The sequence below is a fragment of the Oryzias melastigma genome, linkage group LG24 (genome assembly GCF_002922805.2).
Source record: "Oryzias melastigma strain HK-1 linkage group LG24, ASM292280v2, whole genome shotgun sequence".
NCBI lineage: Eukaryota > Metazoa > Chordata > Actinopteri > Beloniformes > Adrianichthyidae > Oryzias > Oryzias melastigma.
Window position 1 is genome coordinate 14566768 of NC_050535.1, and position 27920 is coordinate 14594687.

General features: G+C 37.5%; 1 protein-coding gene across 1 annotated transcript in view; it reads right to left on the reverse strand.

Moving 5' to 3' along the window:
- nbas (NBAS subunit of NRZ tethering complex) overlaps window positions 1–27920 on the reverse strand; it is a gene marked incomplete in the record, with an annotated part of 171345 nt that overhangs the window by 6371 nt on the left and 137054 nt on the right. The window contains 3 exon segments of the mRNA XM_024290805.2: window positions 8796–8930; window positions 10790–10937; window positions 14390–14529. Of these exon segments, the coding sequence (XP_024146573.1) occupies window positions 8796–8930; window positions 10790–10937; window positions 14390–14529 (423 nt within the window).

The following is a 27920-nucleotide window of genomic DNA, read 5'->3' on the forward strand; positions in this document are numbered from 1 at the left end:
TATACTTCTTAACGTTTAAATAAACCTGATGAGAGAAGACGAACCCGGAGCCCACTCATTTACTACATGAGTAAAAAAGGGCTACATGTGTTTGCTACTCGTTTTAGACATGAAAATTTGGGGCAAGTTTTATGAAGATCAAGTCATTTGCAAACGATTTTAACGACAACGGATGCTAGCCTTATGCTTTCGCCAAAGGACAAGACAATGAATCAACAAAGTCTGCGCACCCTCGTGGGGTTCTGTTCATGCTACAAGTTGGGCCAACATCCATCTGCTACAGTCACTGGAAGCAAGTATGATGGAGTACATCAGTGCACGAGTTGAGGAGCCCTAATGAGGAAATGCATCACCAGTACTTTGGATATCAGCCTCAAAGTTTAATGAGCTGGCACACTGCCCTCATATCCAACAGAGAAAAACAGCCAGGGATCCCAACCTCCCCTTTCTGAAAAACTGTTTGTGACTTTAGGCTTTTACAGAAATATGGTTTCTGCAGTGAAGTACAGCAGCTATTAGGAGATATGACTGCAGAGCTTTCAGCAACAAAATCAGCAATCACAGGTCAAGTTCTTAGAAAAAGGAAGCTGTACTCTCCTGCAAAACGCAGAAATCACAAATATTAGGCAGACGGAAAGGCTATTTCTGAGAAACATTCTCACAAAAAAATGGTTTATACTTTTGGCTTTAACATCTCCTTTGGCATTTTTGACTGACCTGAAGGGAAGATTTGATTGGACCTGAAAATCCGATGAAATCACCTGAGGGTTTTGATTATAATAAGATGTCACACTTTGAGACTAAAACATGCGTGCTGATAATGTGAAACAGGCAGATGTTAGTCTGCAAATAGGCAATAGAAGTTGATGTATGTGCCTGATAGAAGGGCGAGTCAACAACTAGGCAGGAGGGATGCTGGGATACCTCCAACACCACAGAGGGCGCCCATTGAGGGGCCACGAAAATCTCCAACGCCACCAGAGAAATGAGACAAGAATAAGAGTTTGACATGAAGTCAATTTATTTATTTTGCTAAAACTTGTTCAAAAATTCCATCTTTTTGACACTAAAACACAGTCATGGCCCTGTGTGCACACAGACACACACATCTCCTAGGATATTACACTCTCTCAGTATGGAGAGACAAAAGATTTGAGTCCTAAAGTCAGAGACTGAGCTGAAAATAGATGGAAAACGTCGCTGGGAGATGGAGGACAGTCCTTATGGCAGAGTAATGCGCGTGACTTGCAGTGTTCTTTTTTTAAATCAGCTTTTTAGCATTTCAAGCAATACTCACACTGTAGTGGAAAGAGGACTGTAGATTACAGAGATCAATGACATATTTGCCATCCAAGTGTAAACGTTTCATTTAAATAATAAAAAAGTAGTCCCCAAACTTTTGTATTTATTACATTTGGTGTAATGTAATATATGGGGCTGAATTTGGCTGAATTTTTTTTTAAGAAACTTTATTAGCAGCATCCTGGTAACATTAGGCAACTGGTTGCTAAATATTATGCATTATTATTTTTATTGCGCGTTGGTACAATTGTCGCACTGTGTCCATATTTGGAATTAAGACAACTGTTTTTGTCTAATTAAATACAGATTTTTTTATTTTAAGCTGAAGGCTCTTCTGTTTTCACACTGGCTCTTTTCTGCAAAATCAACTTTCCAAACACGTTTGCTTTTTAATGATTTTGTTAAGTTGGGTGTTTTAATTTAGCAGTCCGTGCAGCCGCTTTAAGAAAGTAGCAGATGGATTTTCAACATGTGAACGAGTGACTTGATATGCGGTGGAGAGAATCCAGTAGTTTTTCAAAATAAAACTTCCTGCAGAATCAGACTGTAAATAAAACGGAAATACTTTTGTTTTGTTTTTTCCTCTGCGGACCGGGACCATTAAATTAAACCATAACCCTCAAAGCACGAGGAACCCAGTCTTTTGCCATTTTGATTGCCAAATCATTTTATAAATTGCAACTAAGAATTTTCATTTTTTGCAAATTGTAGCTCCAATAAAAACTGATGAAGTCTTGTAAAATGTGTACCCTATATAATCATTTGTATTATATGTGAAATGTATATTTCTTGGATCCCTATCTCATTAGCATGATCAAAACTTTCAGTAAAAAACCCTTTTTGTTTAACACAGTCCATGTTTTCTGCCCTGTAGTTCATCATCATTCCACTAGGGGCAGTAGAAGGCTTTTCCTGCTCACTTCAAAATGGCTGCCTCCGTGAAATCTCAGAAACACTTTTGGCGGGAAAAATGTTTGCTTATTTTAAAAGTTTATGGTGAAATAACTTGGCTATTGTGCTACATTTTTTTTAAATGACTCCTTTCTGTATTGAAAGAATGTAAAATTAGCTGATAATTGAATTATTATAATACAGTTACACCGTGTAAAAAACACGTGGATCAAATTTGAGACGGTGGGTAAATAAGGTGTTTTTTTCAATATGTTTGCATCACTAATATAAAAAAAAAAATCTTACAAAAATCACCCAACATATCATAAATAATATATAATAATATATTAAATAAAATCATCAAAGGCTTTAGAAACATTTTGATTCTCAAAATTTTGATTTATCTGTCAACTCTTTGCTTTACAAACGAGGTCTCAGCTAAAACAGAAAATCAGAAATCCAAGCTGATTGTGTAGAGAATAAATCAACCACAAACTCTTCTCTTAAAAAAGGTCGATAGCCTTGTGAGCATGACAATCATTGCTGGCAGTGCTCCTCGTTTGTGGTTGAGAAGCCCTCTAAATCTGGTTCAGACCGCATGCGGTCTTTATCTTCAGAGAATTCACAAACAAGAAGCTTTTTCCGCTTTGTTTGGGCTCAGACGGAGAACAAATTTAGTGCGGGACAAGAGCACCGACAATTCAAACTGAAACAGCAGTAACATGTCCAACTCCTCCATTTACGCTCTGCTTTTATCTTTTCATTTCTTGCCATTTTGTCTTGTTCAAAGAGGTAAAAGTGTTGTTCAAAGCGCCAGCTTATCGTTCCACCTTGCTCTAAGAGACGGCTAAATGTTGCCTCACTGGTCTGGTTAATATTTTACACCCTTGTTTCTTCATTTGTGCATCACTCATTTCCTGTATACATCTTTCTTGGCACTCTCCGACTCCCAGATAAGCCCGGCTGAGATCTTAATTAGAATTACCGTACACGTACAATACCCAATACATAATGCATGGCCGAGACTTCTTTTATCATTTAAATCATAAAGCTTCTTTGGAATTCCAGACAACACACAGCTATCTCCTTTCCTCCTCCTCTCATCCTTCCTCGGGCTCCGCTTCCCCAACGCTCCATCCGTCTGTCCCCGGGCTTTAGCGGTATGCCAAGCCTTGCATGCATATGCACTCAAACACCAAACAATCCTTGCTTACAGCGAAACATTATTGAAAGTGACAGAAGAGGAAGCGCCGGAGCCAAAAAATAAAAATAAAAGTGGGTTGTGACGCACAGGAACCAACGAGCATCGAGTGAGTAAGTCAGGGATCAACACACTAAGTACCCCAGCAAACAGAGCTAGATTAATAGGGCCAATACGACGCAGGAGCTGTAAACAAACCACTTAAACCCGCAATTAGACACATAATCACTCACTCAGACACATGCACGCAAAAGTCCTTTGTCCTCACTCCAGTGGACAGATGGACAAGGTCCTCCTAGTTCTTTGGAGAGGCCCTAATTAGCTTGATTGCAAACACAAACACACTTAGTTTAAAAAAGACAAAAGGGCACAAAAAGTAAAGACAAGAAGTAATTAAACCATGAAGTGACTGTTACTTCATTCCCAAACTTGCTAGTCAGCATTGGAAACACAACAAGACCTGATAAGGTTTGATGCAGAAATTGATTAAATTGTGTGTTTGTTTTCCTGCTGCAAAGTTTAGGTTGACGCTATTGGCTCTGCGAGTCTTTATAGTAGATGTGGAAGAAAGTTTACACTGATAATCCAACCATCAGGGCTAGCGCCAATCCGCAGAGAAAAAAAAAAAAATCGCAATCTACATTTTTTCCATTTTCTGATTCTGAAGGAAGTTTTATTTTGGAAAACTACTAAATTCTCACCTCACATTTTGGAAATCCGTCTGGTACCCTCTTTAACCAATCCCTTGACTTCAAAATAAAAGAAAGCTGCATTTAACTGACTAAAACCAGCAGTTTTTTACTCCAAGTGTGGATCTAATACAACAGTTGTTCTGTTGGTGCTAATAAAGTTGTCCAAATGTTGGATTCATGTTGATTATTATTTTTAGAAAATACCAATTTTAGCAACAATTTTTTTATTTGTCGCACCAAAAAAGTTGCACAAGGCTGAAGTTGATGCCAATATTTTTGCTATCACTTTGTCAGTTATGCGTTATGGAAAAATCTATATCACATTTTAATGGTTCCCACCGCAAATCTTGTATACCAATAAAGTTTAAACCAGCCGCAGATCTTTTACAGAGGCTGAAGATAAATTTTACCCCAAAACGTTAAAGGAAACTGAGGAAGAAAAAAAAATTAAAAATTGGACCCCAACTTCGGCCTTGTAGCGACCGGCTAGCAAAAATATTGTCATACACTGAACGAGTACATAGCCTGTAGAAGTGGGAACCACCGCTTTAAAAGAAAAATCAACCCAATCTAGCGGTATCTTATTTTTTTAAAAGATCTGTTAAAATTCAGAACTGAAAGGCTCAGCCATTAGCCACATTCTGCAAGACAACTTCAATCTAGTAGATAAAAAGTGACAATCAGAAGCAAAAAATTGAGGTTGCCACAGTTCAAGGCGTTCGCCTGCAGCTGGAAAAAAACAAAGCTTTGGAAAACTAAGTGCAGCGGTCGTGAGTGGGTTTTGTGTCTGAAAACGAAGCACTCTTAAGCAGTTAATTTTTTTTTTTGAATTCTTGTGTATTATTTTTAGAGGAAGGCCACCAAGATTGCCTTAAATTGCTTTCCTGCTTGTTCCAGGAGTACCTTGTTAAACCCAAAGCAGCTGGAACTATTATGGACTCAAGGACATGAGGTGCACAAACAAATGCACAAAAAGGATTTCTCCTTTGATTTGACGTGGCTTTGATTACTATCTCAAGTCTTACAGTTGATAGTACTGTCCGGTTCATTTTGAATGTTCAGCTTCTAGAGACAAAAAATAGCTTTTGAACCCATAAGAACTCATGGTGACATTACTGTAAAGCTACGTTCAATAACAGGCATGTGACGCGAGTTCTTCAATGTGGTTTCTGCAAAGGTGTTCACACTGCACAAGCAGGGAGGGGCTTCTTCTTCTTTTTCTACTAGATTAATGCAAGATTTTCCTCCATTTCTAATAGAAATATTTACTGGAGAATTTAATGGAACTGCTACACTTTGCAGCCAGAAATCTTACAGGAAACCGTGCAAGTTCATGCTTATATACAAATGTATTCTAGTGTGTTGCACTGAAAGCTCCTTCATATTGATGGGGGTTGCTAACAGCTCTTATTTTGTCTTTGTGTTCCATTAGTCTAGACTGGCTCCTTCCTCAAGTGCTGTGCTCCTCCTCTGCACAGCCCATACATAAAGGTGGAAACTAAGAAGACACCTTGTGGCATTACCCTGAAAGCTTTGCAAGTTCCTGCTGCCAAAGGAAAGAAATAAAGGCGCTCCTTGCAGTTATCCGCATCAAGAATGCATCGCACTCTTTTTATTACCCGCTCTACTACTCCTTTGTCTCCCTTTCAAATCATCTGCACTACTCCCACTCCTTTCCTTTTTTTTCTTTAGTTCTTTAACGCCCACTGCAGTTTGTGGCGCCAGAGCACAGCAGACGCATTTACCTGTTACACAGGAGAAGTAGGACACCGGACAGCATTATTTTTGCAAAGAAAATACCAACATATCTCTCTTTGAGTAAATACATTTTCATTTTATGAAAAAATGATCCTAATAAAAAAAAAATACAAAGTAAATATTAATTTAGATTGAAAATGAATGTCAGAGAGCACACAAACCAACACCTACAGTCTAGATTAAAGCCGCCAATCCCCCAGAGAGTGACTTTAATGTCATTATTTATGAACAATACAAGATGTTCTATGCTGAGGAATGCGGCGCACATCACAACCAGACTCAGCGTCAAGCTTGTTAATGTCATAATAAATTACCAGTGACATTTAGGAAACCTTTCTCAGAGTTAATCGAGTTAATGTGAAGTGAAACAAATGATCACAAAAGAGCAAACCCGAATGAATCTCTTGAACTAACTCGGAGGTAGCACTCGATAAAGACCCGTCTCAACAGCAGGCTCACCGGATTTCTGAGTTAAAATCAATTAGGTTTGATCCCCCTGAGATGCTGATCTGCTAACGGTCACTGTGTAGTGGCTGTTGACAAGCTGAAGCCGTTTGTGAATCTGATAATGTGTCATATTGATTATCCACTCCAAACAGGGGCCGTTTTTGCAGGTAATACAGTTTCAGACAGAACTGTCAGGTTTTCACAGCACACTGCAACCCTCAAACTGACACTTCTGCATTATTTTCTGAGGGAAGAGGAATTCAGCTTTTTTCCATTAGCACCTGGGTGTGCTGTTGATTGTCTGGTCATTAGCAAATGTAGAGCTTTTGTGAGACTGCTTTGTGAAACTGAGGGACCTGTTGTATGAAACAATGTGAGTCCAGCCAGTGAGAACAAACAATCTGTACTGTCTATGTGTGCTTGACTTCAAAGGTGTGTTTCGCTGGTGTGAACACACCGTTGCGTGCTCAGGCTTGAAGCCACCCCCTTATGTTCTTAATTTCTCAAACAAATGTTGCAGTTCCGAAAATGACCACTAGAGGCTGTTTTCAAAAGTTTGCAATTTCCCTTTGACTTTAATGTAAGTTTTCAAAAAAAATCTTTTTTTATATAATTTTATTTTTCATCAATGTCAACTGTGTCTGGCTGCACGGTGGTGCAGTGGTTAGCCCTCTCTCCTAACACTTAGAAGGGTCCATGTTTGATTCCAGATTGACACCATTCTGTGTGGAGTTTGCATGTGTGGGTGTTCTCCTCTGGCTTCCTCTCAAAGTCTAAGAACATGCGTCAAAGGGTCATTGGTGACTCTGAATTGTCCTTACACTGCATAAACCAGGCCCCTTATATTGGTCAAAAAGTCTTACCCCAACAGCAGATTTAGTTTAAATAAGCAGTACCTTGACAGTAGTTGGGATAGGCTCCAGCAACTTTTTGAACTTGAAAGAGATTCTGAAGATGGATGGATGGATGAACTGTGTCAATAATCAGATTGATGGGGGACGTCATAGATTATTCATCCACTACCTTATCCACTTGCATGCTAAATACATTTTCTTCTTTTTTATGTGATTTTCTTTAATCTTCACACAGTTTGCTTAAAGGTTGAGCATCAAAATACATTTTTTTCTTTACTCATAAACGAATACTGCAAGTATGAAGAAGTAAAACCGCTCTTAGTGTCATCCCTAACCTTGAAGAAGAACTTAATATAGACAGAGTTACGCAACAGCCTGTCTGCAAAAACAAGATCATGCACTTCCACAGTGAGAAATGCTCGTACATTTGAAGGAATGAAAACTGGCACATAGGCAGAACTTTGCATACATTTTAGGCATATGGAGGATCCAGAGGAAAGAATCTCTGCCTCGATTGCTTCTTCACACGAACACACTTTTTCACATACCTTAACGTTTGTCTTACTTTCAACACCAATAGCTGCCATTCATTCATACATTATCCACCTATCAGCCTTACCTTTTTCTATTCACACTGTGCACCGCTCCACTCTTTGTCTCTACGGAACTTTAGATTATTACAGATTTGCAGTCTTCTAAGTTCTCTTGTCAAACCCTGTTACTCAGCACCCATTCTTCCTCCATTTAGTTTAATCTTTCTTTAAATCTAAAGCACATATAGTTTCTCTTACCCCCCCTCCCACACTCAGGTTTGCTTCCGTCTTACTGAGCTAAAAGACAAAGTGCACTGAAATAGGGCTTAATCGTCTCATGTAATAGAGGCTGCACGGGTAAATAGTGAGACTTTCCTTTATCTGATTGAAGAACAAAAGGCGGGTCTGTGGGGTTTGAGAGGCTTCTTTTGTGACCAGTGCTTATCAGTGGACACATTTAGCAAAGATTTACTTCCTTATCTGACAATGTGTGTCCAAATCGTTCAAAACCAGATGCAGCTGAACCACTGAATGACTGTTTTTCACCAGAAGACAATTATTTATAGATGTTCTTTAAACGTGATCGCAGTTTAATTTTAATTGTAATAACTAAAACAACAATATAAAAAACAAAATTTTTTAAATATATCTTTAAAATCAAGCAATTTATGTATTAAAGTTTTGGTTTGAAACAGACAACTTAGGTTAAAATTAGACATTTTAACTCAACTCTTAATATAATTATAATTCTTCCTTTAATTTTTGTTGCATTGTTTTTATATTTTAAAAAAGTTACACTTATTTATTTTGTTTTTTTTTTGCTATGGAAGCACAGGAATAACATTGCAACATTCTGTCAAATGATAGAATGACATACCTGTGAGTGATTGCATAAGCATTTTATTTATAAAGTTAGAACTTTTTACACAATTACTTTCCTTGTGACAAATTCCTTTTAATAGCTGCAGAACTTTTAATACTTTTGGTTAATTTTGTTGCTAGCTAGCCCTAAAAAAACATTTTTTACTGAGGATAGCTCGAAAGTAAACAAATTTTCACTCGAAGATGTTTTTCCATGCGGTGAAAAGACACTGCAGACTTTTCGATTGACACCTACCGCACTCATGCTGTTGATTTGATCCACAGTCAGCTGCAGCAGCTGCTTATCGCCGCTTTCAGACATCAATTTGAGGGCAGGCTGCTGGAGGCTGGGCTGGTTCTGCAGCAGCAGGTTTGCTATGTGTCCGACACACTGGAGGCATGAAGAAAAAAAAAAAAGAGAGAGCTGAGTAGATAAATATGTAGATGAGCGGATGAAAAGAGCGAGAGTGGGAGATAAAACAAAGGCAAAGTGAAATTAGACATTGAATGAACAAAGGGGGAATCAAAAGGGGGTGAAAATGAAGGCGCAGATGATACTTGGTTAAACGCAGACACACAGTCCCGCCGCAGATCCATTCAGTAATGTATGGATAACACAATGCAATCTGACTCCCACATGCTCTGGCAGTTTCATTTCAGCAGATTTAAATTAAAGCTGTTCGGAGCTGAGTAAAAGGCCTCTTTCTCCACCTCCTGCTCCCTTCCCACACTAATGTAAGACAGCATGGCAGACACTAGCCCATTCACACAGAATAGTATTACCGCTAAACTAATATCACAGTCAGCTGGCTCTGGACATACAGAATGGCATTTGGCTTCCTGCTCGCCTGGTGTTCAGCAGGGCGTGAACGGCTTCAGGGGCCCATCAGATATCAAAAAAGGGGGGATGATGAATATGCTTTGCAAATAGCACCAAGCTGATGCTAACATGTGGCTGTGGCTTTCATCCTTAATAACTTCAGGGCTTCAGAGCAAAATGCTGACGCTGCAGCATAGTTCTGCTGAATGAAAACAAGCTTGGAGCAGCACTGTGATAGCAGGCAGGGGGGAGGGACTCGCTCTCATTTAAGATGCTAATTGTTATCCAACTGTATTTTGTTTTGTGTTATACGCCGATGATACACGTTTTTGTAAAGCATCATTTACATATTTACAAAACACCTAAAAGGGACGATTATAGGATAAACAAATGACTGATTTTTTGAATTCCCTAGAACACACGCGTCAAAGTCAACGCCGGGGACTGGATCCGGCCCGCTGGGTGATTATATCCAGCCCGCCAGATCATTTTATATCTTTATTAACGATCTGATGTTATCTTGTGCTGGTGACATATTGCAGCACTTTCTCATTCTCAAGTCGTCCATATTGACGTTTGGTTAAGGAGTCCTTTGTGTCAAAAATTGACGTTTTGGGTGCAGCAGTGCCTCGCCTTCACATGGTTTACGGATAACAATTAATATATATATATGTTTAAATGTTCCCACAGTTAGTTTCAATAAAACAACTAACACCAAGAAAAAAATGTTAAGTTTAATTTGAACTGTTTGGATATTAGGGGGGTGGGACGAGAAAAGTAGCACTTTTTAAGGGCACTCCAGATAGATTTGCTATTTTCATCACTATTTTTAAGCATTCTTTTCTCTCAGTTTTGGTAGATTTGGTCTCAAGAAATGTAAATGTAATCAGAAACTACATGTTTTAGCATTTTGTTTGTGTTCAAAGTTTAAAGATGTTGTTTGGTATTTATAAAAAGGTCTCAATCGGCAAACATTCTGATGTTTTATTTCTATATATATATATATATATATAAATATGTGTGCAGTGCTTTATATGTTTTATTAAATATATATTTTGAAGTTTTTCTAAATAATCATTTTAGGCTTTTATCTCGTTTTTTTCCATTTTTACTGATCTAAAAAATGATCCGAACCATAAGTTTGATATCCCTGCCCAAGAATGTAGTTAAATATCTAATAAGACATTTTATGGTTTAGATTCTTGTCAACAGAGAGGAAAAAAGAAAGAACTGTGCTCTAAATATAACACTCAGTGGGTGAAATCTCCACAGTAGAATTACAGATGTTTTAACCCTCGTGCAGATGACCCTAACCTTATACTGATGTCCGATCCCTCTTGTAACAGATGTAAACAAAGGAGGATTTTATGGAGGGGAAATTTACAACTTATTGACAACAATTTATACAACTTTTTTTTATTTTTTTTTACCTGTGAAGGGATCTTGTGCTTGGTCTTATAAAGAGACCTCACCATGGCAACAACCTGCTGACCCAGGTCCGATTGAACCTCTGACGCCTGACAGCGGGTCAGCAGCACTGAAGTCAACACCACCCATGGGTTATGCACCGAGCCAGCCCTGGAAACAAAGAGCACAAGCGCTGATCTTTGAGTGCAGTCTTCCCGCTGAGCCTCAGCGCTGAAGGAGAAGGCGTGCCAAATAAAGACAAAAACACAAAGAAGAAAGTGAAATAGAGAGAAAACATCTGTTTTGGTTACAGCCTTTATGACAATTTAAAGCACGGATGAAAACAGTGGCCCTGAGGCACAGAGCAACACTGAACAACACACGACAACAAAATTTAGCATTTCAGAAAACAAGGAAGAAATAAACAAAAAAAGAATTTCTGTGTTTCTGAAGCTATAACCCACTTGTTTTTCTTTGTCAAATATCACTATAATATAAACAAAATAAATCCCATCATGAAACTGTGAAGCCTTTACATTTAATTCTACGAGACCAAATGAAATCTCATTTACATTATGTCTGGATACCAGCAGATGATGACTATTTGTGTAGCATATGGTATACATTATCCATAATGAATAATCAAAGTGTAAACCTAAGAACAACGGGGAGATAAGAAAGCAGCCAGAATGATCAAGGCCTTTGTGGACTCACTAATGAAGTCTGACAGTGACGAGTGTGCGAGGCGGGAGGATGTCTCGCCGCAATACTCCTGCAGTTAATATTAAACATTACCTGCTCCCCTTTCCCCACAAAGGGGAACAGCTGCCGGCTCTGACAGGCGTCGTTCTGCTTGGACTAGGAGCTTTTCAGGAGTGTTGATAAGGCCTTCTGGGTATCAGACGGCGGCGATGTCATGCCAACCCAACTTTCAAGGATCTCTTTAATACACATTAGCCAGAGGGGCTGAAACCCACAAAGCAGTTCGGTATCTGTTAATTAAATCTGATTGGATGAGCCCGATTTTAGCTCATGAAGCTGCTGACTTTAACCGATTTCCGCCTATAGTCTTTAGTCAGGGAGAAAAAAATTCTCTGTAAATATTCATAAAAATCTATGGGTAAAAATGTATTTAACTTGTCACAAAACGGTACCGACACTTCCAGTTGTTAAGCCAAAAAAAAAAAAAAAAAAAAAAAAACAGATCTCGGCGCGCTAGCACAGCTGGATGTGATTAACATGACAAGCAGGGCAATAAATATTGAATGGAGGGAAAGGCAAAAAAAAGCAAAAAGATTTGAGATGGGAGGAAGAATCAGATAAGGATATGTTCTTTCATTTCAATTTGGCCGCATTAAGACGATAACGGATGTGCGGTTACAAGGCCTTTAAGTTCGTCTACAGTGTTATTTGATGAAAAAAACTAAAATCTTTGAGTCAAGTTTGATGTGAGATCAGACTGATGAAGTGTTCGCTTCTCTGCAAAAACAAGCGTGTGTTGAGACAGAGCGCGCCTGTGAAATAAGAAGACGGAGGATGATAAAGAGAGACAGAACAGCGGGGCTCTTGTGTGTCTGTCAGTTAAAAAAAAAAGAAGAAAAAAATAAGGCAGCTCTCCATCCAAGTACTGGGGTGTCTCGCCCTGACAAGCTGCTTCACTCTGGATGATGTGGCCATGGGAACAAACAGAGTCCTCTCATGCCGCTGGCAGATATCTGCTTCCTGTGCTTTTCCAGGAGACAAAGAGGGGGGGGTACTGCTGCCTTCGACTGAGGGTGTCTGTGTTGTTGCCAAATCTGTCATGGGGTGCAATGTGAGTCACAGCCAGCCTCAATCCATGCTTTGAATCATGACTCAGTTTGTATGGACAGACTGAGCTTTGTGGATGCAACTCTCAATACAGTTTCCAGAACAGCCACTTAGGGGAACAAATCGTCACCTCACTGACGCGCAGTTGGGTCTAACCATGTGTCTTCAGGACATTAGCATCACGGAGGAGGACTATGGAGCTCAAGAAATATAGGCTGCCCTTGAAATCGTTTCAAAATGGAATAAATGGATTATTTTGATCTTGGAAAACACCATTTGAATTGATGTATAATAGGTTTCTTCGACTTTGGCGCAAAAACGATTATCACAAATTATGATATGAATCGAATCATTGTTAAAATGAATCGTTACACCCCTACAACCTTGATACAGAAAAAATGAATTGACTTAATTTCGTCGGAGCCAGAAGTCAGCCATTTTCTAGGGGTGACATCACACTCACTCGGTCCAGTTCTCATATACCACCATAAGGTCTAGAGCAGGGGTCTCCAACCTGTGGTTCTTTTATCCTTCAATTGTGGCTCTTTGGTTAAAGAAAAATAAAACTGAAACTTAAAAACTGACAGTATTGAGCTAAAACACTTTAGACATCAGATTTTTATGCGCGGAAAATCAACTGGAAGTCAGAAAGCACAACCAGAGTTAAGGCAAACTGGATTATAAGACGGATTTTCTATTTTTTAACAGTATTTAAGTGTGCCTTATGGGTTGAGAAATACAGTGAGAAAAATATGTTATTATCTTTAATTGTTTCTGAGCATAGTAACTTCTCATGAGCTGACCTCTTTGGAAAAGTGCACTTTGCATAGTATATTTGCTCCTTGATTGATTGTGGTTTTGCTAATCTCCTTTGACGGTCGGTTGCTAGATTTGCAATAGAGGAAAATGGAGTTTTGGAAGCTCAAAATAACAACTGGAGAAAAAATCTCCAGAAAATTGTGGAACAAAATAGTTGGAACAATACTTGTCTAAAACTGAGCAAAAAGGTAAACTTGAAACTGCACGGTCTCTACAGTCATCAGACCCCAGCTCACTTTTAATCAAGAACAATGGAGCATGAGAAGAGCAATCACACCATTAGGCACTTATCGATAATACAGCCAACTCTTGCTGAGGCTCATAAGAAAGCAGCTGGAGCAAGAAGACCAGAGCCTAAAGCGGAGATTTTAACTCTAAATATCAATGCACACAGAAAATGTGTCACGGAATGATTAAAGACACAATTTTCTATGCCTGTTCTTAGTGAAATGAGATCATGCCGCATAAAGGATGTCCAATAAAATGTCAATGGGTGAATACGTCTATGATTGGACACAGTGTAGCTTTGTGCTTCATTGTGAGGCATGAAAGCACACAGAAGCTTTTAGATTAAAGGCTGATAAAAGGGAGTTTTAAAGCAAACAAGAAATAGTTTTTTTCTTCTTTTTACCTTAAAACACCGTGCTAACGCTCTCAAACATTATTGACTCCTAGAGAGGTAATAAGACGGCATACATGCTTAAATGTCAGGGATGACTGCAGAGGAAACATTTGAAAAATTAACCGTACTAGGAATAGTGCTCTATAAATTAAGTTGAATTTAAATTAAAAGTAAATACAGATAATCAAAATTCAGTACACTATAAAAAAAAGAACTAAGAAAAACATGTAAAAGTAAGTCTTTTTTGTGTGTCAGCCAACTGCAAGTTCAGAAAAAACAATTTTAACCCTGAAACATCATCGAAACTTCAGTATTTTAGTAAGCTATAATATTTCATCTCATTTTTAAGTAGCATCATAAACGTGGGTCTTACACTTCTTCTTTCATCATAGGCGGCCATGCTTGCAGGAGAAGCATGAGTTGTTGAAAATCCTCCAGCTTGTCGGCTGCATCCAACATCTCTTGGAAAAGGTGATATCTTTTGTCCTCAGTCTCCACATCCTCTATCTGGACCTGGTGAACAACAGCAAGAGAAAAACTGCATGAACCCAGGATTTTAGAGTTTCTGTGGGGCATGACATACAGATCACATTAATGAAGACTTCCAAAAACATACAAATAAAAGATCACATCTAATGAAAGTGTGACCGAGTCAAAATTTTTATAGCTTTTGGTTTAGGGCTCCATTTTTCTGATAAAGAAAAATCTCTCTTTGGTCAGAACATTTCTGCTACAAGAGAATTATGAAGTTAAATAATAATAATACAAAAAATAAACAAATCTTGTCAAATGTCAAAACTTCTAAGAACCCGCCAAATCAAAGAACAAAATCATTATGTGTTAATCAGAAAAACAACAAAGTATCAATTAAGTTGGAAGTTTATCTGCATTGTGAAAGAAAACAAGGGAGATTAAATATGGGAGAGAAAAAAAAGAAAAAAACAAGGAGGGTTAAGGTGGCAAAAAGAAAAAAAAAAGAGAAAAGAAAAGAAAAGGCGGGTGGCAGAGTGAAAGAAAAGTAATTAATGTTCTTTTCTAAAGTTGGCTTCTAGAGTGATTTAACAGCCCAGAGAGCAGCTGATTTCTGAAGGGAAAACTACAACCTGCTACGGCGGGGCTATGTCACGCACGCACACGCGCACGGGCAAACACACATCATTTGCAGCCATAACAATAAAGTAGAAACACCTCATCAGTGTTCTTATAAACTATAACTATATAAAGTTAAAATGTATTAAATATTAAGCTACATTTACAGCAGCTAACTTGCATTAAAGTAACCACTTTCAATTAAAAGTCTATGCTTATATGCACATTTTTAGCTTTTAAAACTCGCTTTAACACATAGCTATACAAGTTTCGACTGGGCTCTACAATAAAAACATTTTAAAAGTACTTTTTTTTTTGAACACTCAGGTAAAAAGTGTTATGGATATGGCCATATTTGGTTTTGTTTTTTCTTTTGTTTTGTATATTTTATTTCTGTCAGAGTGGGACACCTGTGTTTTTTTTTGTGGATCTTTGTAGATTTGCTTTAGATGTGGTTCTGGAGCGGTGTTGGTCCCATTGGACCAAAGCTGATGAAGGGAGCCTTCAGAAACACCATGTGGACCTCCAGCCCATGAGAAGGGAGCTTGGCTGCAAACAATCTCCACCGCTGCAGCTTGGCACTCTTCTCCACCCGTTTTGTTGTTGTGTTGCACTTTGTAGTCTTCGTTGTGGATTTGTTTAGTCCCACTCTGTGTAGTTTAGTTTGGCTTTAGTTATGTTTTAGGAAAAGCTGTAGGGGTGGACTGCTATTGTTTGTGAGATTGTTGTCTCCTATTTTTGTTAGGTTTAGGGAGACCGGTCAGGCACTGTCATTTATAGTGTAAATTTCATCTTTTACCATAATTTACTGAGGAATTTTAGGCTATTTAGAAGTTTCGCTAGTATTTAAACAATGAGTTAGCTTTTTTGGCTAATTTGGCATCTATCAAAGTTTTTTTGGGGGCCACTTTGGAGTTTACCTAATATTTTATTAACATGCTAACGTTTTTAGCTAATTTGTTATCTACTGGGGTTTTTTAAAGGCTTATTTAGAGTTTAGCTTCTATTTTAGTGACATATTAACATTTTTGACTAATTTAGTTTACAGAGGAAGCTAGTATTTAAGCAATGTGATAGCTTTTTGGGGTCATTTGGAACCTACTAAGGTTTTTTTTAATGCTAATTTGGAATTTAGCTAATATTTTAGCAACAGGCTAATAATTTTGGCTAATTTGTTATCTACTGAGGTTTGTTTAGACTAATTTAGAGTTCAGCTTCTATTTTAGCAACAGGCTAACGTTTTTGGCTAATTTAGTTTACTGAGGATTTTTTAGGCTATTTTCGAGTTAGCTAGTATTTAAGCAATGAGCTAGCTTTTTCCTTTGGCTAATTTGGGGTTTGGCTCACATTTAAGCAACACACTAAATATTTTGGCAAAATTGGCATGTATTAGGGATTTTTGAGCAATTTTACAACAATTCTTTCTGAAATTTAGGTCAACGTCAGCACTATTTCATAATTGTTTAACAAAACGTCCAGACTTTTAGCAAATTTTTGCATTTTCGGCAAATCCCTTCAGCAATTAAAGTAAATTGCATCACAATTTTCAGCAAAAAGCTTCAGCAACTACTTTTAGCAAAAAGCATTCACACTAGCATCATCACAGGTAATGAAACTTTTCTTGTTTTCCTTTTTGTTTGATTCCAGGTCAAACAGAGGTTTTGACATTTTATTTAGTTCATTTTTGTTTATTATTTTGGCCTTGAAATTAAAAGCTTCAATTTTTTCCTTTTTTTGATAACTTTAAAAATGGAACAATACACCTTTCTTTAATTTGTACAATGAATTGTTTTGAGTTTTCTTTGTGTGTGTGTGATATGAGAGTCTACCCAGTGACATTTGGTTTCTTCTTTTTTTATGTTAAGCCCTGCACCCCCGAATGAAAGGTACATAACGTAGGAATAATTTGTCAAATATGCTTTTTTCCGCCCAAAAAATCCATCATAACTGCATATGCAAGCCACGAGGACTTAATTAAAAAAAAAAAAAAAACAACCTGTATGTCCCAATGAAACTATACACACGTCTAAATGTGTGTATAATAATACACATGCCGTAATAATTGGCAATTATTATGTGGATTTTTTTTCAACTTAGAAAGAACGGCAATAATTATAGGCAGTGATTCAAATCAACCTTTTTCTCTGGGAAACACCAAGAACAGAGCAGGAGGGCAATAGGAGAATGATGCATCTACCATAACAATTAGGGAGGTGATAATGAATTTGTCACATTTAACCATAAACAAAAGTCATGCAGATGCATATCAAAACTATACATATTCTCCATTTATAAAAAAAAAAATCAAGAAGGTTGTTTAATTTGATGAGTTCAACTCTATGTTATCTGGATGATGCAGGAGAGTTTTGAGTAGAATTAAAGACAAATGATCAAATTAGAAATGTGGCATGATCTGTCAAGGTAAATTTACTTAAAAGACAATTAATTAATTAAATGTATTCAGAGTTCAGATGTTATAATTTTTACTTTTGTAATTAAACTTTATTATATGTTAAAAGATCAGAGATTCGCAAAATGTCAGCTGGAGTAAACAAAAAAAATTATTCACAATTTAAAAAAAGTTTTGTTTTCTTAAAGAAGTGTATGGATTTATCTTACAGGTATTTCTATTCTCCTTAATCTACTCCAACACATGGGAAAATTGCTTTCGAATGACACCAAACTTGCTGTGCGTTCGGCCACAGTAAGTGGAGGAAACCATGTCTTTGAGCAAAATGCTTCACAGAAGGCTAAAGGTAATCACTGAGGATAAAGGAAATGAAACATGACAACTAGTGGTTACCAGCAGCCACTTTATTGCTCTCTGACGACCTTTTACATTTCAGTGCAAGTGGAAAACTGGATGCGGAGTCTCACATTTGGAGATATTTCCAAGAAGGGGCAATCTTTTGAGATTTAAAAACTTACAAATAAACATCTTTCCATCACTTTACCTTCATGCATGCATAGTGGTGTAACGATTAATCAAATTAATCAAATTAATCAATGAACTGATTTATGTTCCTACGATCCAACCACATGGATCTGTCTTAAGCAAGTTGTTAATCAAATCGACTTATTCTGTTATAAAATCATTTCAAAATGAAATAAATTGACTAAAATTGATATGATGAAACCATCTTTACAGTCTAATGTGTGGAAACACTTTGAATTTTGCAGACATGAGACGATACAGGTGGTAGGATGTTCTAATAATGTAATAACAGTGGGCTGAACTTTATGAAACTAAAATGTGAATGGATTTGACTTTTATTCTTGTTTACTTGTTTGATTGTACATATATTTAATTTACACTTTATTATTTTGCTAGAAATACAAGGAATCTGGAAAACTTTAGCTGCACTGTTCAGTACCAGGTGTTTATCTTTGAGTCACACTGGTGGAATTTTTGGCCAAACATGTCCTTATTTTAGGTCAGTGAATCGGATTGTTCAAAATGAATCCCAAATTATGATATGATATGAGATTGATGCAGCTTCCTTATAGGATAGTCACACTGCAATGCAGTCAGCCATCGGCTGATGGAAACCAAAAGATGGGGGAGAAAGGAAAGGAGGTGAGGAAGAGCGAGATCAGTGCAAATCGATGAGCCGAGTAGAAAATCGTCGGTGGGTGCAAACACAGTTCACAAAGGATCGAAACGTAGGTGACGTGTGACACTGCAACAGACACGATCAGAGGATGTTTGCTTTTCATAAAGCAAAACAATAGTAAGGGAAGTGGGCGCATGTGAGAAGGATAGACGGATGAAAGCAGTCCTTCAGTCGCCCTGGGAGCTGCTGGCGAGAGACTGTTTTCACTTTATTTATAGGACTCGCAGACGCACGACCAGGCAGATGTGTTTGGAAGCAATCTGTTGAACGAGACACGACTTTATTGAACTGGAAGAATTTCATCCGCGTGCCACTTTTGTTTTTTAAGGAATAAGCTCTGCCGGGTTAAATATTCCAACATCAACTGAAGTCTTTTAAATACAAACACACTGGTGACACTTGAAGGTAGAATATTCTCACACGTGCAGGAGAAATGAAGAATCTATTTTAAATGTCATGAGTAAACAATGGGAGCGGGCATTCAGCACTCTAAACCCTTAACGACATTAAAATGCTTGAGCACAAAAATAGAATAGCTTTGACCAAATTCTTATGCTTTGTTTTCCAATAAGAAGCAAAACTGTCAAATATTGCAGTTCCTCAAATGACCACAGGAGGTGAGTTTTAGAAAGGAGTAATTTTCCATTGACTTCAATGGTAAAAATGGCAGACACATTTTTGGTGTCAGATCCTTTTTTTCAGGCTCCCCCCAGCGGACAGGTCAGTCGTATCAACCCATGAGACTGACGCAAAGTAACCAATCGCAAATGAGAAACTTTGATATCTCGTTAAAACAGCAAAAGTTTAAAATTACCTAAGATTTTATTGGATAATTCTTATGAGTTACATTACTTATTATCGTTCAAACCGATAAGTCAAACCACAACCCAATCAAGGTAATGTGTTGAGCAAGAGCTAGCCTTGGACATCAAATTCAAATCAAAGTTGCACAGTGTCCTCCACGATTCTTATGAGCTGCAGGTAAAAGACGTTAGCCTTTGCCCCTATCAACAAAACTGCCTGATAATCTTCTCAGCGACTTGGCAATTATCTCAGTCCTTGACCCGAGTGTCAGACAAGAGAAAGGAAAGGGAGAAGGGGGAGAACACGGAAACATGGGCTTGTCAGTGTATCGGACTGGGAGAGGCAGGGGAGCCGGTGATGCAGGGTTCTCTGTGTCTGGCCTTTACTGAGTGAGCTTTGAGTGAGCTCATCAATATTCATTGACCTGCCCTGGCTAATGTCCCTGGCGGCTGGCAGAATAAAGTTGCAGAGGTCGCACACTTCACAAGAGCCGGAGAGGGGGAGGAAATGAGCGATGTGGAGGAAGCGCGCTAGAGCAGCAATGAGAAACTGCAGGTTTCAGACAAAATGAGAGCAAAGAGGAGTAAACACCGAAAGGGCAAAGCTTGGGGAGCCTGGAGGAGCACGGGGAGTTTATTATGACTTGAAAGTGAGACACATGAAACATGCAGAGGAAACATAAGTGCAAAGATAAAAACACAAACCCGTGGAGAACAAACAAGCTAAGATGTGACGGGATGAGTGCAATAAAAAAAAAACAGCCTCCTTCTCTATTCAGGATCCTTCTTGCACCCATTGTAGTCAGAGGAGGATCTACATTGTAAAACATGACACATGAGTATTCATAATGGCTCACGCCTCAAGAGGAGGGGAGAAAAAGAGAAAGATAAGAGACTGAGGGAGTTTGGGAGACAGAACATGGAAGGGGAGTGGTTCCAAAGCATGAGTGGATCAGTGTACGAACAGGAGAACAAGCTTGTAAATGCATTCTCACACTCCACGGCTGGAGAAGATGGTCCAACAATGCTTCACACATACCAGCACCTTTGATCTCTATTCATCTGAAAAAAATCGGTAGTTGTGAACGCAAACAAGAGTTCATGAAGCTAGACAACTCTGCTGCTCAGACACATTAGGCGCATTGTGAATGCGCTATATTGTATGCCTGCATCCTATGGGAAATGCCATTAAATGTTAGCATCAAGCTAGCGGACTTTAGCTTTATGTGCTAAATCGATCTATATTCTTATGAAATTTAAATCGATTTCATCAACCCGGTCCTAATAAAAACGGACCATACCACTGTTGTGGAAAAAGTGTATCGTGAAGTATTTTTAAGGATAATGTAAAAAGTTGAACGCACTTGTGATGCTGTCAAACAGACCCCTTACTGAGGGTTTGAGGGGGTTGAAAAAATGAAAAATCCATACAATGTACCTGCGTCTTACCTACAACACCCTTAAGGTACGCACAAGAGGAAACTTCCAATGAAAAATCCATGTAAATTTCAGGCTTCTGTGTTCAGAACTATTGTGTCGCTATGTCAGTTCACACGGCTAAAAAAAGTTAGTTTAGCCAAAACAGCAAGCATGTAGCTGAAAAAAATTGCTAAACTTCAAAATGGCCTAAAAAACAAAAAAAGCCAAAATTAGCTAAAACAGCTAGCATTCATCTGAAATATTAGCTAAACTACAAAACAGCTACAAAAAAAAAATCTTTGTAAATGCCAAAAAGTCAAAAAGTGAGCATAATGCCAATTTAAACAATTTTAAAACCATAACTTTTAACATAGTTTTGAATAATAAAAAGGCAGAAATATTATTTCGGAATAAATCAACTTAAACCTTAAATAACTTTCAATGTTTTACTCTACATAAAAATATATTTTGTCAAAATTGTACAAGTTATAAATAAGCGCAAAATAACATTGAGCCATCAACAACAATAAAATAAAATTATCTGGAGGGCCGGATCCGGCCCCTGGACCTTGACTTTGACACATGTGCCTTAGATAGTGGAATACAAATAAACTGACTTGTGTTTATTGAAATATTTGTTGTTTTTCTGACACACATCTGTGTTTTTCAGTCATTTTTCCAATCATTCCAACACAACAAACACAGTTTTTCGAAGAGAGTGTTTTTCCCTGAGAGACATCAACCAATTGCTGCAATTGGAACTAAAATAGGAACAAAAAACATAGTTTTTAATTTAAAAAATCATGTTTTTGTCCAGATTTCATGTTGTTTCTTTCTTGTATGAAGTCGCTTACCAAAACACTTTAAGTATCTTTGTGGCTCACGAGTTATAAAGTTTGTGAACCCCTGCCTTAGACATCTCATGCCAAACCACCTGTGTGTCCTGTGCAGGTTTGCCCATTTTTCGTAGGCGTATCCACCCATAAGGCCAGTTGTGACTAAGGCATTGGGTGAGGGGAGAAGAATTTCCTAAAATAAGATACCAGGGCCTCACCATCATTCATTCCCTTCTTTCCATTTCAGTCCCTCTGTGGTTCTCCTTTATGTCTCTCCCCCTCTTTATTATTTTTATTTCTTTATCCAACTCAATGTTCAGTGACTCCAACAATACAACAAAGTGTTGTGCTTCTCAGGCTTCCTGTTTTATAAAAAGGGACCCATGGGATGGATAAAAGCTGCTAAAACACATGGAGTTCCAGCTGAGGCTGAGCTATCACAACAATGACCCCCGATCTGTTGCTTCAGACCCTCGGCTGAAAAAAAAAGCTCTCAACCCAGCGCCATTTATTATTTATCCACTTAGAAAGAAAACCGTTCCATCTCTGAGCTCTTTTATAATCCTCGCGCAGTTTATGCTCAAAAGTTAAAAACATTGTGAAACAATTTTTACTTAAACGTTCATACTTTACTTTAAATTTCAATCAAATGTTTGTGTTAAGTCAAGACCCACTTTAGTGACAATTCTGTTTTTGGTGTTTTTAACATATTCTTGTGACATTTTTTTCACAACGGAGGACATTCACACAAAGGAAAATGATCTTAAAATTGCATTTTCTGACTATTTCTTTATTTAAATTATTGAGATGCAAAAATATGATGGAAAAAGCTTGTAAGTGTTACGTAAATACAAACTCCGTGCCCCATTCCAGACAAATAGGTGGGGTGTCACTTAAACCAGAATATTTTAAAGAAGGAAAAAGATGGCTTTACATTTATTTACAACTGTTTTAAAGTAAAATAATCAATAATACTGTCTGAGAATACTAACATAAATCCTTAAAAACAGCATCATTTGCTGTTAAATGATTTTTTTATAGGCATCACATCAAATTATAATGGAGCAGGAGGATTGGAGTAAACTAATTTGTGATAAAACATAAAGAAAAAGACCCAAAAAGTCATTACTAAGTTTATCCCTTTGCGATCAGATCATTTAATCTCATCCCCAAGATATCTCAAAATCCACCATAAACAGAATGCTCCAATGCTTTCGTCAGCTTCCATGCTTTTCCTTGGTCTCTTGCTGCCACTGCAATCAAGTCGGTTGCAACATCTTTCAGAAAAAATAAAAAATTGGCTGACCCTGTACTTAGAGGTTGCCCTCATCCTCATCATTATGGGGAATGCAACCGTGCAGGTTCTTCCTGTGCGGCGCCTGCTCACAAATTAAGGAGAAGCTGCTAGAGTTTTCCAGCGCTTTTCTTCATCGAGTGCTGTTAAAAAAACTGTCCAAAAAATAAAAAAATGACACAGTCGTTAAAAAAAAAAAAAAAACATCCAGTTGGAAACAGCATGGGACCAGACAAGCCTTTTCCCAAAATCCTGAACTAATTTGATGTTGCCATTAAAGCTGCAGACACAGATGTGTTGGTACTAACTCAGCTAAACATGGATAATCCAAACTATCAGTTCAGTTTTCAGAATCATTAAAAAGAGAACATTACTAAATTTGTAAGTTAAAGGCAGAAACTGAACATTTCTTCAAATAAATTCACTAAAAACTTAGTTCTATTCTAATCTTCAAGGGTAAGTTTTCTTCAGATATGTCCTGCTATAGCCCAGCTGACAACATTTAAATCAGTTTTTTTTGTCTTAAAGAAACATCAAAAATTTGATGTTTTTGCTTCCAGTTCCTCCTTGATGTTCAACAAAATCCTTTCTACTTGAATTTACTTTAAAGTGCCCATTTTAAACAGAATTTTTGCAAAATATCAACTTATTATGCTCTGACCCTCCACCATGTCGTATTGAATTTGTCTTTGAATGATCAATTCTACTTTATCAGCACATCAGGTACAACGAGAATTCTCCCTGGTTAGGTGTACTGCCCAGCTTTTATAACTGTGATTTCAATATAAAACACCCTTTTATATTGATGTCAGGTAGTTGGGATGTTCTGAGAGAAAATTAAAAAGAAATAAATAAAACACAGTGTCCTCTTGTTTATCAAGGGAATTACATTCTAAAAAATACCCTGTAATCCACGAAGTAGAACTATAGATGTTATAAGGAAAACTATGAAGTTATATTAGTGCCAAAAGTGATGTGCATCTGTAAAAAAGATGTGTAAAGGTGCATTCACACCGTATCTGATTCGCATGGCGGAGGTGGCCAGCTTCAATGTTAAGTCAATCGTACAGACGCGCTCCTGCTTCAATTCGCAATTGTAGATTTAATGTGTCCATCTGTACAAAAGTTTTGTACTTGTAATCAAACATTTGTGCGTCTGTAAAAAAAAAAAAGTTTTGTAACTGTAGAAAAAAAGTTAGCTTAGCCCAGCCTGGTGCGCCATTGCTGAGAAGCCTTCCAGAAACAAACAGCCTCTTGATCTTCCGTCCTCTGATTGGTTGATTTTAGCCTCCCTTCCCCCCTACATTCTGACACAAGTTAGTTTTGGTATAAATTCCTTGCATTTGTGTGAGACGTTTCACAAGAACAAAACTTTTTTTACAGACACAATTTTTTTTAAAGTTAACTTTTTCTTTAAAAGATGCATAATACTTTTGTCACTAATTTAACTTCATGGAAACCCCTCACTACATGATTTATACACTTTCTCAGATAAATGTGAACCTTTTCACACTTTTCTCTCTTCTTTAAACTCTCATGGTTCCATTTTTTTAACAGAAAAATAAGCAAAGTACTGTAGAATGGACACAAAGATCTGATCACCGTTAAAGATTTATGTGACTCTGGCAACCTGGACAACAAACGGAAGAGATTGATTGACAAAGTTAACATCCAATCAAAACTCAGAACACAGTATGATGCTTAAAAAAAAAAAAACAGCATGCAACATTGCACTGGGAAAAATTCCCAAAACAGCAAGACCCCAGCAGGTGAATCACGAACACTGTATTACATTTAAAGGATTAATCAAAATCAAAAACTCACAGCTTTAACCCATGAAGATGGAATCATTTGTAAAGAAAAAAATATTGTGTAAGTAAACCTATAGAGGAAAAAAGAGATGTACCACGTGTGTCAAAATATCACAAAAGCTCAAGAGAAATACTGTTTGCTTAATAAAAAGACGAGGAAAAACATAAATGATGAGTCAAACTGGGAGTAAAATTATGTGTGATGTGGAGATTTTCTACCTGCAGAGAGCAGATCTGCACAGCTCACTTCATCAATATTGAATGGATGATGCACCACAAGACCAAACACTACAACTCCAAATCGGTGTATGACAGGCAACGATCCCTGACAGTGACAAGGCAAAAAGCGCTTGTACCATGAATCAATGATTGCAGCTGATAAGCTCAGATGAAGACATTTCATGCACAAACACACACCCACAAATTATTATCTTTGTGGCCACTCTTCATGCTGGGCAAGTAATTACGGAGAAGGTTTTGTTGCTGCGAAGGGTCGCTGAAGTAGCCAACAATGACAGCCTCGCTGCAGGACTTAGAGTATTCCTTTTGCAAGAGTCTAAAGCACTCAATTAGGAAGCCCGGACAACATAAAGCCATGCAGAACAAGCGCATATTTACTTTTAATGTCAGCTTTGTCTTTGAAATGTCAGAAATGACCCCCAAGTATACTACTGTTGGTGCGCAAAGATGCACAAAACACACAAAGACACACACGGATAAAACAGAGCGTCCAGTCCTGACAGTGCTGACATTTGGATGCCCTGTTGTTATGACTAATCATTCAAAATTGAGTCACAAAATCTATTCCTGGTGTCATCCCTCCCATCCCAAATTCATCTTCTCTCTCGTCAGCCCCCCCACCTCCACCCAACCTAAATGTCAGCATTTCAATTGGGCTCATTAATACCTCACTTTAGGAGTCTCTGCGGCTAACCCGTGTGCTGGGATGCTAAACGGGGTAAAAAGAAGAATGAATCAAAGAGGTAAGAAGTTCTCCCATTCTGATTTAATATCATCTCTGCATTTCTTTTTCTCCGTCTATACCTTAGGCATCAATATCTCTGTATTCCTCTTTGATTTGCCATCCCTGGGACTAAGGGAGGCAGCGGCCGTGAATTATGCAGCGGCCTTTCCACTGCTTGACCAAAAGCAGTCGCTGGATTGTGCGCTTGTGGATTTATGATGGAAAAAGTGCAAGCGGACGCCGTATACGTCGGGAAAATGCAGAGTGCAGGTTGGGCTGGACAGCAATTGTGACAAGACTACGAGATGATTCATATCCTGTCAAGCAGGGAGGCTGGAAGATTGCCTGATTGAATGTATGAGGCATGTGCGCACAACAAAATCAGGAGAGTCTAATAATCAGACAGGAGGGAGAGGAAATCTTACATGTATGTACATCTATGTTGGGGATAAAGATATTGAAAACAAGTTTGACATTTTTCACATATTTCTCTTATTTTTTAGAAATAAAAGGTGAAATATTGTGATTTATTTAACAAATATATAAGAAGCTGCAATTTTATTTCATTGAAAATATCGTCTCTTTTCTTGGAATGACTTCAGTTTCAGGTTCTCAGAAGTTGCCGGCACAATTCACATTGCTGAAATTATTACCACTCTTCTAAGCACGTCTCCTGTGCTTTGAAGCCGTTTGCTGAGTACAGTAATTATACTCACAATGTGGTACAGTAGCAACGACTGTTCAGTTCATCTGTAAAGCCATTATTTGGCTTATGTGGAAATTATTGTCTGCTAGTTAAAACTTTTTGTGCAACTAAATCTATGAAACTTGAATACAATCCAAATTAGAAATGGGAAATCCTAATCTTTCAAATCGGATTCCCTGTTTTTTCTTTCTAAAGGTCCCAGGAATCAATTGAAGCAAAACACACATACAATGTAGGTACAGCCCTGTTAGTGACTCATTCTTATAATTTAGCAGGAAAGGGTGAGATTATCTGTTTATGAATGTGTCAACTGTCTTTTCTGATTTATTTCTTCAAGTGTTATTCCTTTATTTTAAAAACGTTTCTTGTTTTCCTACATACCTAATTCAATGAAAGAAAAAAACAGAAATATAATTTAAAAATACCAAAAAAGGGCACATAACAACAAAACTAGATATATAGCATTACCTACATTTATGCAAGTGTAAATACTGTACGCTGAATGTAGCTGGTCAGATTGTCAGAAAATTAAAGATAAATGCCAAATTAGAAAAAAAAAAAAAAAAAAAAACGGTCTAGCATAATGGTAACATATTAGCTAAACTCCACATCTGCCAAAAGACCTGGAAAAAACGTCTAATTTTGCCAAAACAGCTAGCGTAATGCTATAATAACAAAACTCCAAACTAGCCTAAAAAACTGGAAAAATGTCTAAATAAGCCAAAAACAGCTAGCATGTAAAATAAAAGCGAAATGCCAAATTACCTTGTTAAAATGGCGTCTCTAGCTGAAAGTATGTGAAAGTTCATGATTTTCATAATGCAAAACATTTTTAAAGGATTTGAGCAATTTCTCATTCATTTCCTAAGGGGCATATTTTGCTTGATATTTCAAAAACTATAGAGTTTGTGAATACAAAAAGTACAAGTAGTAGCCTAATGTTCTGAATGAGCGTTTTCATACATGCTGTAAAATCCGTAATACATAACAATTAAAAAGAAAAAAAATAGTGTGGTAGCCTAAAAAAGCTAGCTCGTTGCTTAAATACTAGCTAAACTCCAAATTAGTTTAAAGTTTCTCGGTAAACTAAATTAGTTTAAAACGTTAGCCTGTTGCTAAAGTAGAAGCTAAACTCCAAATTCGCCCAAAAACCAGATAACAAATTTGCCAAAAATGTTAGCATGTTGCTAAAATATTAGGTAAACTTCTAAATAAACCAAAATTTCTCAGTAAACTAAATTAGTCAAAAATGTTAGCTTGTTGCTACATAGAATTTAAGCTCTAAATTAGCCTATATAAACCTCAGTAGGTAACAAATTAGCAATAAATGTTAGCATGTTGCTAAAATATTGGCTAAATTTATAATTA